This window comes from Oryzias latipes, chromosome 21 (assembly GCF_002234675.1).
Source record: "Oryzias latipes chromosome 21, ASM223467v1".
In the NCBI taxonomy this organism is placed as follows: Eukaryota; Metazoa; Chordata; class Actinopteri; order Beloniformes; family Adrianichthyidae; genus Oryzias; species Oryzias latipes.
Window position 1 is genome coordinate 22920197 of NC_019879.2, and position 18665 is coordinate 22938861.

Sequence of the window (18665 nt, forward strand, 5' to 3'; positions counted from 1 at the left end):
TACCGGTAAACTATTGTAAAAAGCTCTTAAACTTGGATACAGCTTCATAAAAATACAGTTTAAAATAAAAAGAAAGAAGAACAAGTACCTGTACCAATTTAGTTTGAAGTACTGGTGTATATGGGTAAATGAATCACAGGAGTCAGGGGCGCAGAAAACTCCGTATATAAAAAGTGTTTTTATTTACAGTTGACACATTTAAGAAGAATGAGCACAAATGTGGAAAATTCAATTGTATTAAAAAATATTAAAGAGAAAGAAAGGAAGAAAAAAGGCTAAACACAGATGGTGATTCGGGGGCTGATGAGTCCTGTAGAAACAGTCAGGACATATTAGGGGGAAACAAGGAGTTGATAAAAAATTTACGACGAATAAACGTTAAAACTTCAGGCATGGAAGACTAGAAGCTACATACAAACTCAACTGCATAAGGGCTAATAGAGGCTAAGGGGACAAAAGAAAATCAACTACTACAAGCAGGGAAAATAAAATATTTGTTGCATTCTTCAACATCCCTTAGTAGAGATACAAAAAGTCAATTTTAGAAATGTTTAGCTCTGAAAACTGAAAAATTTCATGAGTGTGCTTCGCTCACAATGCTTTTGTCAACTTAAGTTTAAAATAATTTAAACAAACATAGTAAGATGAGATTTTGGGTGGTGGAGTTCTGTTTATTACATTTTTGACAGTTTGAAAGCATTGTCACTGTCATTACTTTTAACTGAGCCTCTCTTCGTCACATGCTCTTCAGTTTTCCTCATCTTGTCTTTTTCATCCTCATCCTCCTCATCCTTCTCCTGCGAGAACTGGGCTTCAATCTCCGTGGGGTCGATGTACGTGTAGAAATAAGCCATAATGGAGAAGATGACACAGACTGCCACCAGCAGAGAAGCAAAAAGGAAGAACTCTGCCCACTTGAGGATGGAAGGAGAAACAGAACATGTTATAGATGACTTAGCAAACATGTTTAAAGTTATCCTGGACGGTTCTCTTTGTTCCCATTTTACCTTTTTAGGAAGCTTTGCAATCTCTGCAACAATCAGGACAATAAAGTTACCGACTGCAACCGTCAACAGCCAGCCCGCCTGCAGCACTGCTTTCATGTTACTGGGGGCCTTTGGTGATCAAAGACAAAAGATTCAGAGGGGAGATCAAAAGGACTGATATTCCAGAATACATTGATAAATTTACCTGTGAGTATGAGAACTCCAAACCGGTGACAGAAAACATCACTTCACCTGCAGTGATTAGAAAGTACTGAGGGATCTGGAGAGCCATGTGAACTGAGTTCGGCTTTATTTCCTCAACTTCTGTGACAGATTCCTGACACTAGAAAAGGAAAAAAGGAAAACACATCTTACAAAACCTCTTTTTTTTCTGTTTATACACCTTTTGTGTGTTTTTCTGTATTTCTGTGTGTGCAAAGTCCCACTCCGATCATCTTTTGATCAACTTTGAAAGCATTCCCAGTGGTCTTTTAATTATAATTATGCAGTTTTTAGCCAAAAAAAAACCAAAACATGTAGTTTTCTAGGACACCGTTTTTGCAGAGCATCAGCAGTTCATCAGAGATTCACCTCTGAGTTGACTGTTGATGCTGAATAAGCTCATGCCATTTCCCATCATCCCTCTGTTTACACTCTCTCCCATTAGCTTACAGCCCCTCACATCCCTAACCTAACCTTACAGATGCGACAAAAATGGCAATTTCAGATCTAGTCGTCTGTAAGTGGATGCCGCCAATTGTAGCTTCTACATCACAGCTACAAGCTTTTTTCAATAACATTTTTAGTCTTCTCCTTTATCACAATAATTTCAATAAAGAAATACTCGGAAACGCAATTTGAGCTTAATTTTCCTTCTATATATCCTCCATCATGAGAAAAATGCCACAAGAACATGTTAAAAACAACAAAAACATAATTTTTATCAGAGTGGGTCTTTGAACCTTAGATTGTTTCTCAGCATAGAATTCTACATAAGCTGCAAATACTTAAAAACGGGTCACAAAACAATTGTTATTCCATTCTAAGTAGGTTAGTGTTGCAGGTGGGCAGTTATTATCAGCAAGCTTCATTTTTTAAGAAATGATTTGTGTCTAAAAATAACAATCTGCAGCATATAAATCCACACTGTCAGCTGGTGGTGAACATACCTCCTCGCACACTCAGTATTTGTATTCTTCCTACTCCTGATGTTTTCAAACTACTGGATTTCTGCTTGCTATTAAGTGTTCATCCTAGGAACAGAGTGGGTCTTTAAGTATGCTGCAAATGTCGCTGCAGGTGAGCCACAAACAGGTGTTAGTGACCCATCTAATGTACTTGTAACCCTTGGGCTATCCTGGGCACTTTAACATTGGGAATTGGGTCATCTAGACCCAGTAGACAGTGCGCTGAACCTTTTTTCTTCAATGATTTGTGATTTTCACTGGTGTCCATGGATTACATGAAATCTTTCCACCTTTATCCACCTTTGTCATGGTAGGGAGAACACGTCAATGCAAGGGTGGAGTCATCTAAGATAGCACAAGGGTTAATGCAGAATGTAAGAACTTTAAAGAAGAATTTTTGTTTGTTTCAATTGCGATTACTGCTGTTATTATTCAAGTCTCACTTGGCTTTATTTCAAGATGTTTTCTTGTGTTCTGTATTGATGGTCTCTTTTTCATCTTTGCTTTTTTAAATAGCTGTTCTGTAAAAATATATGATCCTGTATAATGTCAATCTTCTAAAATAATGGCTTAAGTGTTGGTTTAAGTAGAACAATAAGTTAGGAATTTCATTCCAAACCAAAAAATAATGTAGATTCTCATTATTCTTATTTCTGGAGTATTTGTTGCATGTCTACCCAGAGTCAGAAAATTAATTTAAAGCCAGCAACCGTCAAAGCGTACAGAATTCCATTAACTATCAAAAAATACATCTTCCTAAAGGAGATTCATGCAAATATGAGCTATAAAGGATGTGGGAGACTCACATTTGGTCCAAAAGTGAAAGTGCTGGGAATGAAGATAGTGTATGAACTCCCGAATCCAAATTTGATGGTGTATTCACATGACTGTGAACCACTCTTCAAGCTGAATGTGTGTCTGGTCATAAGAAAATCCAATGATATTTGTGAAGTGCAGACAAACATAAAATTACAGGAGATGCAAAACAATTCTTACTTTCCATTTTTCAACAGTGAATAGTTTGATGAAGTTAATGGCTCAATTATTCCAAAGTTGACCGCAGCGGTTGAGACGTTAAGGTCGGTGGCCAGTCCATTCACAAATCTGCAATAGAGATGTTTTGAACACAGGATCTATTTCCAACACTTTAAATGAGCCTCTAAATTTATCACTGTTGGTTTCACTTTAAAATACATTTCCAGGTTCGGTTGCAGCTTCTAAAAACAGAGGACATCAATGTTTGCAGCAGTTGAAGCAGTCATAACCAATTTACCGGATTGCATTGTTTCCCTCTTCTGGCTTGGAGGTTAAATCATCAATCTGGAGGAATAAAACAAGGAATTATAATCATATTAATACATAATCATCATAATACTAGGTTCATGTTACTCACCAGCACCCATTCTTCCCTGATGGTTGGGGGAATAAGAAGTGTTTGACGTTTTCCTTTGACTAAGGGAATAGTTTCTGTCACTGGAGGGTTGCCTATTGAAATGCTAACTTCTTGTTCTTTATATGTGAAATATTCCTCACTTGCCTGCAGAAAAAGTACACGATGAAACAGAGCAAACATTTAGACAAACACTGGTTTAGATTTAATACATCTTTTTTTTATCTTTGAAGCAACAGATCCTTCAAAAATTCATGAGTTAGAAAGGAAAACTAACTTGAGCTGGAGGAAGATGCACAGTGAAATTATTCGGCAAATGGACCTCAAGTTGATTGTTGCCCATGTTGAGAAGTTTAAGTTGACTTTCAGAGGTGGAGGGGAAGATGGGTAATGTTTTCTGAAAACAAAACAAAGCATTTTTGCCTTATTTTTCTGCATTTACTGCCCAAAATTCTGTTCTTATTCTTGAATTAAAGTTTTTAACAAAGTCAGAAAAAAAATACTTTTACTCACATCTATTTGAAGCTGGACCACACCGGCGCAAACAAAAGCAAGAGCCGCTAGGAACATTCCCACTGTCATTCTTTTTAGAGGTCTGGTAAATAGACAAAATGTTATTTAGTTGCTTTTTCATTCATTCATTCATTCATTCATTCATCTTCTTAACCGTTTATTCCCTTTCGGGGTCACGGGGTTGCCGGAGCCTATCCCGGCCACTTGGGCGTAGGCAAGGGATGCCCTGGACTGGTCGCCAGTCTGTCGCAGGGTGGAATATCCTCAATCACACATCCATTCACTCACACCTTTGGACAATTTAGAGTTGCCAATCAACCTATGTAGCATGTTTTTGGACGGTGGGAGGAAGCCGGAGATCCCGGAGAGAACCCACGCATGCACGGGGAGAACATGCAAACTCCACACAGAAAGGTCCCCCATTGATGTTGTGTTTTTCATGTCCCCCAGCCGGGACTTGAACCGGGGGCCTTCTTGCTGTGAGGCAAGAGCGCTAACCACTGCGCCACCGTGCAGCCTTAGTTGCTTTTATTGAATAAATAAGCAGCCTTTTTAGGCTTCTAGAACCAACATTTTTATGTTTGATATGTACAAGAATGTGGTGCTGTGGTGATCTCTGTAGCTTTGAGCTCCTCCTTTGCAGTATAAAGACCCACTCTGATGAAAATCTTGTTTTTGTTGTTTTTAACATGTTCTTTTGGCCTTTTTCTGATGATGTAGGACACATATAAAGAAAATTAGGCTCAAAATTGCATTTGTGATAATTCATTTCATTCACATCACTGTGAACCAGGAGCAGACGGAAAAATGTATTCGAAAAAGAGCTTATTTGTGATGTACAGTGGGCAGGCCACAAGCTCCCTGCCCTGCTCCATTCTGATGCAAATAGAACCATGTATGTCTTTGTTTTCCTCATCTAAGCTGGCATCTGGCTCAATGTGTGTGTGAGGGGTTGTTAGCTAATGGGAGAGTGTAAACAGAGAACTCTCGGTTATGGGTGACGGGACTTGAGGACAGGGTTTCTCCACGCCAACAGTCCCCCTTACAACTCTAATGAACTCCTGCCATTCTGCAAAAAACCATGTTCTAGAAAACGACACAGGTTTTTGGATTTTGGCAAAAAAATGGCATAAACATGATTAAAATCCCACTGGGAATGATTTTACATTACATCAAAAGACAATCGGAGTGGTTCTTTAAATAAAGCCTTCAAACTATACTCATCAATTCACAGCACCCACTGAGATCTATTCTTTTCCCTCCTTTTCCAGGTGCAGCCACTGTGGTTTCATTTATTAAAACCTTCGAGTTCCTCCTTACATGAATCCCCTTTAGGCCACATGAATAAAGGGGCTTGTGTTTAATTTACCAGCGCTAGGTATTTGTCATCTGGATTTGTCCCCCAGGATCCTTTGAGTCCCCTACCAATCAGATTATGTGTCAAGCTAAAAACACAAACCTGGAACTTCTGCTCAAATGTGTGTATTTTTGCATATGAAATGCATTATTACACCTGTGCAATCCTTTGAGCAAAAACATTGTTTCTTGAGAAATTCCCTCACAGATGGCCATCATGAGTGGCAGTACCTTTATTATTCTCGAGGTTTCTAGAAAGTGTTTTAACGGCTTCTTCACTGTCTCATTTAGAGGACAGGAAAAACATTGAAATCTGACACGATATCATCATTTTATGGCGACAAAATTGCAAGGCAATGAAAGAATGAAATCAACAGACTAATTCTTTGTTATATAGTCCTCTGTATCAGTACTACAGTACTTAGAGATGACACAATTGTAGTTTGTTTACTCAAAATGCATAGTGGGAAGTCTGTTTTCTACCATTTCCAATTTAGGTGATAAGCTAAAATTTTCAGTTAGTGTGTGAAAAATAGCTCAATTCTGTTCCCACTAATATTTTTCTGTTTACTCGTCTGTGGCGTTATACCAAAAGCTATTTTTTTTATTGTTCATGTTAAAAACTGATTTGAATTAAAAATGCAGAAATATCCTTTCAAAATGGTCTCACTTACGTGAAGTTAAAGCCACATTTCTTGATCAGGGGGTACACCACACTTTCCATGATTGGAACCAGAGTCAGGATCAGGATGGGATTGAAAGTCTATAATAACATTTCCTAGTAAGTAATTTTTTTGAATTATCTATCAGGAACTTGATGTGATAAAGTTCCTTGCACTTACTTGCATCTGATCAGGCTGTATAACAAGTTGCCCCTGCAAGAACGAGAAATGGCAAATTTAAATACAACTTTATTAAAAAGCCATAGAAATAGCTGTTGGATTCATCAACAAACTTACAAAATTTCCATCCATTGTGGTGGCCTGAAGAGTCCACCTTGAACCCTGAAATACAAATGATAAATTCAGTCACTTTGACTTAAAGACAGCTGTCTGAAGGAAAAACCTAGAAAGTACCTTCTGATCAAACAGAGTCCAGAACATGGGCAGTGGGATGTACAAAAAGAGGACCTTCAGCACCATCTTGATTTGAGCAATTAGGAGTCTCTGCAGCACAGATTGACAGAGAATAAACATGTGTTATTCCAATAATTAAAGCGATTCTCTATAATCCTTCAAAGTCAACCTTACATCATATTTTTCCTCTGCCCAGTCCATCCAGTGTTTCCTCTTGGGGTATGCCTTGCTTCTGTGCCTATAGCGGTTTTTAATGGCAAACTGATTGAAGAAAATAAAAAACACAAGATTTAATTTAATGAAATTCTGACCAATCAACTGACCTTGAACCACACTGTCCAGTTTATTTTCTTCTTTTATAACAAACTACTACATATAATCAGCTTTTTTCTGTTCTGGGGTTTCAAGGTGTTGGCAGGTTTTGTTGAGAAAAATCAAAAGTGAGCTCTCCAAATAAAAATAACAAATAAAACCCTTTTTTTCCTTCTCGGTACTTGTATCCATCACAAAACTCAACTCAGTTCTGAAAAAACAAAAACAATTGCATGGTTTAGTGAAAACCTCACAAGCTGCAAAAAAGCCAGCATCATTGTAGTTACTGTAAAGCTTCATACATCCCCAATTTGTGCCTTTATGAACTGTTTTCATATTAAGATATAAAGAAGGAGTGAGCGATCACATTTAACATTAACTCTAAATTCTTCCTATTTAGCTTCAGATATAGCTAACACTTGAGGAAAGTCAGATATAATTATAGATTTTCAAAGAGCATGCATTAAGTACAAAAACTGACCTACCCCAATACATTTACACACAGACAGCATGATGTTTCCCTCTGGTTTAGCTTTGTAGTACATCCCACTCCCAACGATAAACACCACTGTTAAAGAACAGCATGGACATCACTGCACAGTTCAGAAGATAGATTTGCACATTTTTTACTTGATGCATTTAAACATGTCTCAGTGTTTTTTGTATACAGACCGAGCGAAACGACCATGAGGGCAGCAGGGACACCAAAGGCCAGAGCATAGCACTTCTGCTGAGAGTAGATGCCACAGGTTTGACCTGCAAAAATGCAACAATCAATGAACCGCCTTTACGATACTGTTTAATCTCTTAATGGTGGCATGTTTACCTCTGAGGATCGGGGTAATGATGGTTGACAGGAGACTCCCACCATTGATGCAAAGATAGAAAACAGAGAAGAAAGTTCTTCTTTGCTTTTCCTGTATAGAAGCACATTTGATTCAGTGAAATGCAAAGTGAGTAAGGTTTATTTACCACTGATATGCATTTCAAGCAATTGCATAGGGAAACTTTCATTAATGCAAAAAGCAAGGTTAAACATTAGTTAACTGCCAACTAATGCTGTAATAATACACAAATCAATGCAAAGTAATGCATAAAAGTGTCTGTTAACACGTTATTTAATATTTAAATGGTGCTAATAGTGTTAGGGACCCTCATGGTAAAGTGTAACCTTATCGGGAAATTGAGCAGTTGGTGTTTATGTTATCATTACTGCAACAACAGTGACTCAGGCTGTCACGCACGCACTGCCACAAATCAATCTGACTAGGAAGTTTTTTCTTTTTATCTTGCTGAAATCCATCCAACAATCTGCTTTGCTCCTTAAACAGGTGTTGTGTGGGAATAAAGGTCTATAAATATTTAACAAAGTGCCACAATCAGAAAACCGACATGAGAACTGCTGGGATCGCAGTTCAGTTGCAGATAAAAGGCCATGTGAAAGTAGGGAGGTATCACATGCTCTAAAACACTTGACCCCTGGATTAATATTTTTGTGATAAGTTACCTGAAGCCAAAGGTCGAACACGAGAAACTTTAGATGGGAGCTAAGGACAGGAAAACGTCTCACCTGGTGATCATCAAACTGGTCTCCACCGAACGCCGCCACGCACGGCTTGATGCCACCAGTCCCCAGAGCGATGAGGAAGAGACCCACCATGGAAAGAACACTGGAGGAGAAAGCAGAAGGGTGTTTTAGAAAAAAAAGTCACATCCTGGACTCTGAGTTAATTATCTAAATTCAATGCAGAATTAAACCCACACATGAAAGGTCATGTTGTTTGGCGTCCCATCTCTGTCTGAATCGGTGATGTCATGGATTGCACTGACCGCCATCGCCACCTGGCCAATGGCATAGACAATGGACAGGTAGATGATAGTTCTGTAAGAGAAATGCAAAAAAAACCCACCACAGTAAACTTTGTGTTTCTTAGGCAAACATACTCCAACCAAATCATACGCCCCACGTTGTTCTGCACAACAAAAGGATATTTTCAAGAAAATTAAGTGTTTCATGTCAAATCTGTGAAACTTTAACCACACACTTGAATTTTCCAAGCCAGGAATCGGCCACGATAGCCCCCAGGATAGGAGTGAGGTAGCAGAGAGCCACAAATGTGTGGTATATGGATGTGGCCAGGTCATCATCCCATTGCAAGAAGTACTTGAAGTACAGCACCAGCACAGCTGTGGAGAAGCAGCAAAAACAACTTCAGCTGGGAAAGAGACACTAAATCCAACATGTTTTTTATTTACTTAAAGGTAAGAGAAAGTACATTGAGTCCGCAATGAAAAAAATAAAATTGTGATGGGGTAACTTCAAAGTAAAATTTCCTCAGAATTAGACAAATTGTTTGATAAAATATAACTTTTGTTTTTTAATCTTTCAGGTTTTATTGATAGCAGACCCCATATATACCCAATCTCAGATATATATATATAAAATCCTATATCTAAACATAATTTAATATATATTTTTAAGAAAAATAAATCTGAAATGGTTTTGAGGGGTTTCAACAGTTTTAACATTGTGAATTTTAAAATAACTGATATTAACAGTTATTAACGGATACTGATTTTCTGATAAAAATAAATAAATAAATAAATAAACCAAATCAAATCAACCTTTTACCTCAGCAGCAGATTCTCTGTCTGTTGATGGTCACCCACACTGAATCTCAGCACATGTTTGCATTTATGAAACAGAACTAGTATCTCACCTCGCATTCCATAGTAGGAGAACCTCTCACAGAACTCATTCACAACTATGAAGAAAATGCTGATGGGATAGCCACACACCACTTTGCTCTGTTCAGAAAAACAAAACAAAAAAGTTTCTATACTGTTCCACCACTTCACATATTGTAGTTCTGAATTCATCATATAAATATATAGAAGTGTAAGTATCAATGACTCAAATATAAAGTGGAAATAAACAGATTGTCCCTCTGCAGGGTTGACTCCGTCAATGACACTTTAAAAAATAAAAGTACACGTTTACTTCGGTGTATTTGTCCTTTTTGTTTGGTTCAGGTTGAAGATATTTTCTTTTAAGCTGCTAGTTTAATGTAATAAATAAATAAAAATAATAAAAAAACAAAAACAAAAAGGGGCTTATACAAATATACACCCTGGCTACCCGAAGATACTTAACCCCCTTATCGTAATATTAAAGCCTACCCAACACAAAAGGCCTTCAGCTCTCTTCTGTTTGCTCAGTTGTTGGACAGGACAAGTTAAATTATAATAATAATAATAATGATAATAAACTGCTAGTTTCGTGAGGTCCTATGCTTTGGTTGAAATGTTTGATTGTCTCTTTGTCTTTTCTTAAATAAACCAATTTGTTTGACTATTTCTTTCTCTTTTTTTTAGACAAAACAAATTGATTGTTTCTTTGAATCTTTTATTTTATTTTATAAAACAATACGTTTAATTATTTCTTTGCGTTTTTCAATCAAACACGTTTTTGATTGTTTTTTTTTTGTATTTTTTAATAAAACAATTTAATTGATTATCTTTTTTTAAATGAAACAATGAAAACAAAAATGACACTACTACAAATAAATTTGACCAAAAACGTATTGGTTTTTTATTTACTCAAATATTTAAAGCTACAACACATTTCCACACGTCCTTTTTCAGAAAGATGCTGCAAGGGGCCATATGTTTAACTTTATGATAAGAACTGATTTGTTTTTTTCTGATATCAAAGCCCAGCTTGTTTGCAGGAATATTTTTTCCAATTAATTATTCTAGAAATGTTTCATTTGTTTCACAAAACTGAAAAACAAGTCCATTTGTGTCATCCAAATGTATTATCTTTCACAGAATAATAGTAAATCTAAACCCTCCTTTGTAAACGACACAATCCGATACAAATTGATTATACGAAGAGTGTTTGTTTAAGGAGCCTGTTATATTTAGATGCAGCTGTAACATTAACATATAGAGAAATCCATTATACTGCAGGTGGGATCCAGGTTATTTTATTTTATCTTTATCTTAGCATGTTCAGTTAAAGTCAGTATTTTACCTTTCCTTTGCCCTTTTTCTCTTTTTTTAGATCTTCTTTGTCTGTGAGAAAAAAACACATTAAAAAAAACAGACATTTCACTTTTTTTATTATTTGGTTTCAGATACATGAAAGTGGAAAACAGCTCTCTTTTCTTTAACATTTTCTACAGATAAACAAAAACTTGTATCAGAACAGCTTTTGCTGAAATCTGTTTGGATATGTAAAATAAAGTTTTATTCATCTCACCTGTCATGGTGCCTTTTAGTAGTTGCTTCCTAATTCCTGTTAAAACTGGATGATTCGCAGGTAAATCAGGTGAGGATGCAGAGTTCACTAACAAACATGGGGAAACTTTTGTGTAATATCACCTCTTATCAATCCCATGAGTGCTGACAGTGTTTGATGGGCGGGACTATCAGGCACTGGAGATAGCAAGAGGCCTCAACATTTCATCAAAAACAGTTTAAACTGCAGCCAAGACAAAATCAACGAGATTCAAGAGCTCGAGTGCAGAGAGATGAGTGTTTTTATTTAAAAGATAAACATTAGGGAGCATCCGTTTACAGCAGAACAGTGTCTTTTGTGTTAAATATATTTATAAAAAAAACAAAGAAATGCTGCTCAAATATAAGACAGTTTCATTTCTATTAACACAAAATGGTATCTTTTCCACAGTGAGTTCTTTTTATTTGCCCCACACCTCATCTCTTTGGCAAGGTGAACAACGTTCTTACAGTGTATAATCCCCACACAAGATCATTTGCAAATATTGCACAAAGTCCTTTTTATATAAACGAATAAACAAATGAATTTGAATCTATTTTTTATGCAGTGGCTTTAAATATTAAAAAAAAAATCCTCCCCCTCTAAGACATTAAAGTGATGTATGCGCAAATGCAAAGGTATGGGACATTTGTCTTTAGCAAAAAAAAAAATTACCTTTTGAGGAAATATAATTTGATTTACATAAAATGAAAGCATCATTGAACACAGCATAAATGGTTCCTTGAGACAACAGTACTGTGGCTTATAAAAGTAGAATGCTGTACATAAAAACACATTGCAAATTATTATTAAAAAAACAAAACAAAAATGGGCATTGAAAGAAGGTTGCTTTTGTGACATGCAAGTTAAAAATCCCTAAAAAATGTCTCTGATAAAAACACTGCTCTGTCTTCTGGTAGAAACAGGTAAAAACCTCCAGTTTTCTCTCATAAAATGTCCCTCTTGTCTCCACAACCCATCCCCCGACAAAGCACAACGCCCCATTTTTACATGAGTCCAGGGGCTCATTGAGTTTGACCCCAACATTTTTGGTTTCTTCCTGCATTTTTCTCATGAAGCTGAGGGAATCAAGCTGAGAAACAAATTTATGGCATCTCCAAAAAGCCACATCGGGCTCTTAAGCGGATCAGGATCACGCCACGGAGGATGAGTTGGGGATGCCCTGGATGGTGGCACTGGTTGGTGTGCCGCTGATTGCATTAAAGATGTGGAGCGAGTCTGGGAGGACGCTCTTCATGCTGTCTTCCACTGGACTGATCTGGAAGAAAAAATGATCATAGGGAACTTAAGGTCACAATAAGGTCGTCTTAAAGAGACCGGAGCTGTAGTCCAACTACAGTTAAGGAAAAGTCTGAGATTTGAGGAAGAACACAGCCAATAACACACTTTATTCAGAACCTTTGCAAACATTTCAAGATATTTTTGCTGTTTGTCACCACCAGTCATTGTCCAGTGAGCCTTAGGTTGTGTCTGAAATCCCTCACTATTTACTATTTAGTGCACTAGATTGGGCATAAGCCAATGCTGTCATGGTGTTCAAATCCACAATTCCAAAATCTAGTGCCCTGGAAATTTCCCAGACATCACTATGAAAAACCAGTGTGCATCAATGCTCACTAGATTGGCAAATATAGCCCACAATGCATTGGGTTTGAACGATTTATCATTTGAAAAAAATGTATTTAAGTTTATTTTTTATAAATCATCCAAGTTTTAATCATCAGAACACAATGGATTCATTCATAGTCTTTATAAAATATTTATTTGTTATGTTTTTACTTTGTTAAAAAGATGACATCATATTTGGCATATAAAAAAAATTAGGAAGTAGTGAGCATGTGTCTGAATTGCGTAAAAATTCAGGGCACTGATAGTCCCACACTATATAGTCCTTTGGGATCAGGGAGTAGTGACGGAGTTTCTGAACTGACCTTTATATTTTTGGAAACAGTATTTAGACAGATTTTAAACAACTTAAATCAATTATCTCTATTTAAAACCAAAAATATTTTTTGGTACTATATGCTTCCTTGCAATATTGCAGCTAAGCTTTTGCGGTCTTGCTGTTTTACGGATTTTGCACGCTTTTTAAAATGTGTTATTAATGCACAGCACACTGTGCTCCGCGTTCATGTTGGGTGTGGACTTTGTCAGTCAGTCTCCTCTGTGCCATGTCTCCTTTAGAGAATGTGTTCAGTTTGCCAAATCTACATGAATCTTTGATCACGAGCAGATCTTTGTTTTGTTCTGTAATAGTGAACTTATTCTATATTCTCCATATTTCTATGAAGGTTTGAGAGTTCAAACAAACAGGAGACAAGTGTGAAAAAGTCTATGCCCTTCTGATAAAAGCAAATAAAACTTTTACAGTCTTAAAACATGTATAATCCTACTTTGTGGATTTCACTTATTGCAGGGTATTTATGGAACGTATCCGCTGCGATAAACGAGGGAACTTTGTACTGTGAATACATTTTATGTATTTGAATGGATACTTCACAGTTAACTAGTCACTAAAACCTGTTTTAGGTTTCAAATTTTGTATATCAGAACTGATATTTGTCCTTCAGTCTTATAATTTATTACAGCTAGAGTTGTATGATTGATAAAAATCAAAAGTTGGTTTCAAATGAAAAATATCAAATACCGTATTTTCAATACACACACAGCAAAATCAATCCAAATAGCAGCCAAAGAATATTATAAGCTATTACATGTATACACACCCGTGACCCCGAAAGGGGCAACACGGGTTTAGAAGATAAATGAATGAATGTATACACAATAACAAAAGTTTTTTTTTGAAGAACTCACATTAAGATGCATGCATTTCTGTGTCCTACACAGAAGTGCAGACGTCTTTCTGATGTGCAAAAAATAAAATAAAATAAAATACAAAATCAGTGGCAGTTGGTCCAGCCAGAAGGACAGTTGGTTTACTCTGAAGGTAATGATCACCGACAAAATTTAAAATATGATTGTTTTTCCTCTTGTGCTGCAGCACTGATACGAATGCACATTTATGAAGACAAAACAAGATGATTTTCACTTTTTATAGAAAATATAATCTAAACTTTATTGAGACCAGTGTTACTCTCAGACATGATCACAGGGAGCAAGGTTTCATGTAGGCACATAGCTCATGTGCATCTTTTTAAGTGCAGGGATCTTTGGAAAAACCAATATAATGGGAACTTAATCAAATAACTTTATTCAGAGCTTTGAGGTAAAGTAGTTTTAGGATTGCTAAACCAACTGAACTAGTTTTACTGTTCAAATTTTAACTGTCTGGCTGGACCACCAACTCCATCTGTTCATTCCACGCTGATGTTTCTTGCTTTACCATCAAACCTGCGCGTCAGCATGGAGGACAAACAGAAAATGCCATTATCAGAGAGCGCGTTATCACTCAATCATAGGCTATATTTGACCTCCTATTTTTTTAAGTCGTTGTGGAGTGGCTTCCAATCAGATTAAAGGTGCACCATTACGGTGCTTGAGACACAGACCTGGAATTGTGCAACAGCAGCAGGACTTACTTGCTCACGCATGATGATGGACAACTCTCTGACCAAATCTCTGTAGTTGGCTTTCATCTCGTCGTGGTACTCCTGCTGATCCTCTTTGATCAGTCGCTCGTTAACCCCTAGACCATGACCACATGCCTCCACGAAGTCCCTGCTCACAAGAACAGTCGTGTTGATGGCAGGTTACACTGCCAGGATATCTAACTTTATTTGTCAAACTCACCTGAAGACCTCTTTGAGCTGTTTGACCTTGTTATCCGGATACTTCTTGGCACTTGAATCATCCAGAAAAGCTCTGGCATATGCAAGCGGGCCAGCGTTCACCTTTAACATCACAACACAATGACACGTCAGCTGTTTTGGACTCATTTTGCGTGCGTGTGCTTTTGTGAGACGTAGAGCAGCCACCTGGACACTGATGCTGCCCTGCAGTTTGAGCTGCAGACGGATCATGTCCACCTCGCTGGAGGAGCACAGTTGCCTAATCTCCGCCACTTTCCTGCTCATCTCGTCGATGGCCACCTCGATGGGGCTCAGATCAGTGTGGTGCTGGTACATTACTGCTATACGCTTCTTCACGTAGGGAAAGCAGTGTGTGGCTGTCGGAGGGGTGTAAAAAAAAACAGAGACATAAGATTAGATTACTGGTCTTCCTGTAGGTGTCCTTTTCCGTTTTACAGCTTGATTTGGACTCGCTTATAGATAAAGAGATAAGGTTGTACTTTTACGCCGTAAATCTTGCGTCTGTGATTAGGCTTTGGAAAAAGCTGGGACAAACAGCTGATGTGTTCAAAAGCTAATCAATGAGCAGAAACATTTTTCTGACTATTGCAGTGATTGAGCAACAACAAAGGAAAGGCTTTTAAAGAAAAGTAAACTTTTTTTTTTCATCTTTCAGCAGCATGTCAAATAGTAGCTGTAACAGAAGCCTATTTTATTAGGATTACAGCCATTTAAGGTATTGGTAGAAATGTATTCCTTTCTTTTCATTTATTATTTTGAATTTGGTATATTTTTCAATCAATTAAGCTGCTTTTTAAAGAACTGTTGGATCCCAGCACCTGGTATAGTTATTGTTCCCACGTGTGACAATCTTTTTTATTTACTCAAAAAAGTTTTTGAGAAATAGTTAACACACTTTTCCCTTTGGCATCTCAGTAAAAAAATTACATTTAGATTTTAACAGACACATTTGTGTTCATTTAAGTTGAGCTTTGCTAATAGGTCAGTATAGATGTGGTCATTTACTGGTCAGGATGGTCCTGCGTTTGCACTGCTCCTCCACTCCGCCTTGCTTTTTGCCTGATATTGTAAAAGGCATCTCAAACACGAATCGTCGGATGTTGTGGCTCTTCTCAAAGTCAGTTTTCCTGTCCACTAGCTCCTTCTCCTCCAGGTATGGAGTCACGTGGGTCACTTGGATGTATGCATACTTAGAGTCCAGATCTTTAGGGTTGATCTGCAGGAGATTAAAAAAACGATTGATGCTGTAATGTTGAACAAAGACCTCATCACAAACTAAACACAAAGTGAGTCTCACCCGTCCAGAGTCTTGAATCATCTTGACGTTCTCCTGTCCAAACTTCTCAGAGTAGAGCTTTAGGAGCCTCTGGGAAATCTCAGACAGAGGGGTGAATTTAGGCTCCTTGTAAATGTACTCCTTACCATCTTCATCCTCAAAGAAGCCCTGAGGAGGAACAAACATCCAGAGTTATTCTAGTGGGACAACAATCTCAGTCACATAAATCAATATGCGAGAATCATCTAAGTGAATAAAAAAAAAACTTTTTCGGGACTCCAAAATACTTAAGCTCTACCTACAAACCATTACAGTTAAACTGATTTGTAAGATTTACTTAAGGTGGTGACACAGACTTCATTAGACCTGTTAGATTTGGTAATGACTGTATTAAAAAAGCCTAGAAGCTCTGGAAGTTGGAATAAATGGGGAGTTAAACTGGTAAAGCAAAGCACTACACACTGCATTAGTGAGGGAGCACAGCACAGCCTAACACATCACTGCAGCCCCGGCTGGAGTGCTGGCTTTCATCCTAATTTACCTCTGCGTCTGAGTGAGAAAACTGGTACTGCTATCAGAGTGAGGGAAACACACATACACATGTAAACCGTTATTGCAAAACAACCATAAAGCTCTATGCATCTCAAACATGAAGACAAACGTGGATTGGCAAGAGTCACATAACCCCACACAAGGCCAAAAAGACTCAGCTGGAAGCAACCACACAGGACAGAAAACTCATTAAAAATGTCATCAAGCACAGTCAGTACTTGAACTTCACAAATATGCTGGATGTGGTGTTTAAATGAGTGACTGCCATGCTGCACAATCTTCCAAACACAAAGCAGTTGTGTTAACTGAGTGTTAGTTTAGTACTTTAATCGGAGTTTACCAATTGATTTTTTTTATCCATTTGTCTGATTTTTTTCTGGTTAAATTATGGAGAGTTTAAAATTGCAAGTTAAAAATAAAATTAAAAACATGGGTTGAATATTTTTCACAATAAGTCAGATTAGAGTTTTTATTCAACTTTACCCAGATATTTACAAAAATCCTTCAGACTGGACACTTTTATTTCAAAGACAGTTTTTAAAATGAATCTTAATCATTTTAAAGAAACCTGTTGCTGTAACTTAGTTTTCTGATTCTAATTGTTTTAATAATTTAATGATCTTAATTATTTTATTTTTTATACTGTCTTGCCTGGGTAAATAAAGATTAAATAAATAAAAAATAAATGACAAGAACTGTTTAAAAGTCCAAACAAGCTGCTACGAAGTGTGGCATTGTTTTTTTTATAAACATGCACTTTAGCATTTAGACATTTAGACTAGACTTTTAGTAAATTCAGAAACAATTTCTTACCTTAAAAAGGTTATATGAATTATTAAAATCGCTCTTTGTCATATTTAGGTGGCTAAATGTTTTATTTTATTGGAAATAATGATCACTTGTGCAGAGAATTACATCACCATACAATTTTACACTTGTAATTTCTATTTTATATTTTCTACATATATTTCTCTACACTTATATATCATAAAAAGATTAAAACTTCAACGTCTGGAAATTATTTTTTTTTTAAATTCACTTTTTTGTGCTAAAAGCTTGAGAAAACATTTTTCAGCCAAAAAAACAAGTTTAAAACTAATATAACTTTGAAACAACCGCAGGTAAGAGTTTTTACCAACTGGACACATTTTTGCAACTGTTGGAATAATTGTTTAGAAAGTAATATTTTAATGAAGGAGGCTCTTGTTTTTTTTTTACTGATGTCTAACTGTTTTTTGTGGTTATATCTCCTATCCAACAGCAATTTAAATTTCTAAACCTGAATATCTCCTAACAACTGGATTCTATTGAATTAAGTCCTTTTGGTATCTACAGAGAACATTTTGGGTCCTTTCCATAACAACAAATATGAAGGGGTGGGGCTCTGGGAATTGTAGTTTTAGTGGATTTAAAAATAAATGTTGGCTGGACACATTTTTGTTCTGTGGTTGTTAGGGAGGATATGAAGACACAAACAGAATTGTCTTCCGGATTTCCACTTTCTGTGCGTAAAAACTAATTTCTTTTGGTCAAATTGAATCATTTGGGTGACTAACTGATAAAATTCTCAGTAAATATGTACCAAAAGTGACCTTTAACTGCAGATAAATGCTTATATGACCTCATGTGCAAAACAATATGCATATAATTCTAAGAAGTCTCTCTGGACCTCTTTACATCCTTTATTAGTTACAAGGAGTGGCTATAGCTTTTCCCCTAACTGCTGTTTCATGGAATTCTTTTCCAGATACTTTTTTTTTACCATAAAAACAATGACCAAAAAAAATTGGAGCAAAAATGACGAACAGTTTGAAGTGACACAACAGAGCTTTGTGTGAGTAAAAAGCAGCAAGCTGCGCGGATGGATTCTAGCAGCACCAAGACCACACAAAGGCTCAAAATATTACAGCCAGCAGTGTCTGCTGCATCACTTACCGCTGCCTT

General features: G+C 36.8%; 2 protein-coding genes across 15 annotated transcripts in view; both read right to left on the reverse strand.

Annotated features, from left to right (window-relative positions):
* Nucleotides 1–152: 152 nt before the first annotated feature.
* Nucleotides 153–11187, reverse strand: LOC101165016 (solute carrier family 15 member 1). Its single transcript, XM_011489827.3, has 23 exons — nucleotides 11085–11187; nucleotides 10857–10897; nucleotides 9541–9628; nucleotides 8866–9007; nucleotides 8583–8702; nucleotides 8391–8490; nucleotides 7647–7737; nucleotides 7493–7576; nucleotides 7306–7388; nucleotides 6683–6769; nucleotides 6509–6598; nucleotides 6392–6436; nucleotides 6275–6307; nucleotides 6107–6195; nucleotides 4077–4158; nucleotides 3841–3960; nucleotides 3567–3710; nucleotides 3447–3493; nucleotides 3170–3277; nucleotides 2980–3091; nucleotides 1192–1329; nucleotides 1008–1115; nucleotides 153–914 (listed from the first exon to the last, which is right to left on the reverse strand). The coding sequence occupies exons 1-23, from the start codon at nucleotides 11089–11091 to the stop codon at nucleotides 675–677; spliced, it is 2199 nt and encodes a 732-aa protein (XP_011488129.1). The 5' UTR covers nucleotides 11092–11187; the 3' UTR covers nucleotides 153–674.
* Nucleotides 11188–11343: 156 nt separating this feature from the next.
* Nucleotides 11344–18665, reverse strand: part of dock9 (dedicator of cytokinesis 9) — a 93176-nt gene continuing 85854 nt past the window's right edge. For 7 of the 14 annotated variants that reach the window (XM_020713020.2, XM_011489821.3, XM_020713016.2 and 4 more), the window contains 8 exons: nucleotides 18657–18662; nucleotides 16711–16740; nucleotides 16191–16337; nucleotides 15899–16109; nucleotides 15059–15249; nucleotides 14874–14974; nucleotides 14663–14801; nucleotides 11344–12381 (listed from right to left, as the gene is read on the reverse strand). In XM_020713020.2, the coding sequence (XP_020568679.1) occupies nucleotides 12256–12381; nucleotides 14663–14801; nucleotides 14874–14974; nucleotides 15059–15249; nucleotides 15899–16109; nucleotides 16191–16337; nucleotides 16711–16740; nucleotides 18657–18662 (951 nt within the window). In that variant the 3' untranslated portion in view covers nucleotides 11344–12255. The remainder of the gene's footprint in view (nucleotides 12382–14662; nucleotides 14802–14873; nucleotides 14975–15058; nucleotides 15250–15898; nucleotides 16110–16190; nucleotides 16338–16710; nucleotides 16741–18656; nucleotides 18663–18665) is intronic. The other 7 variants (XM_020713019.2, XM_011489823.3, XM_020713018.2 and 4 more) reach the window with 2 other exon arrangements.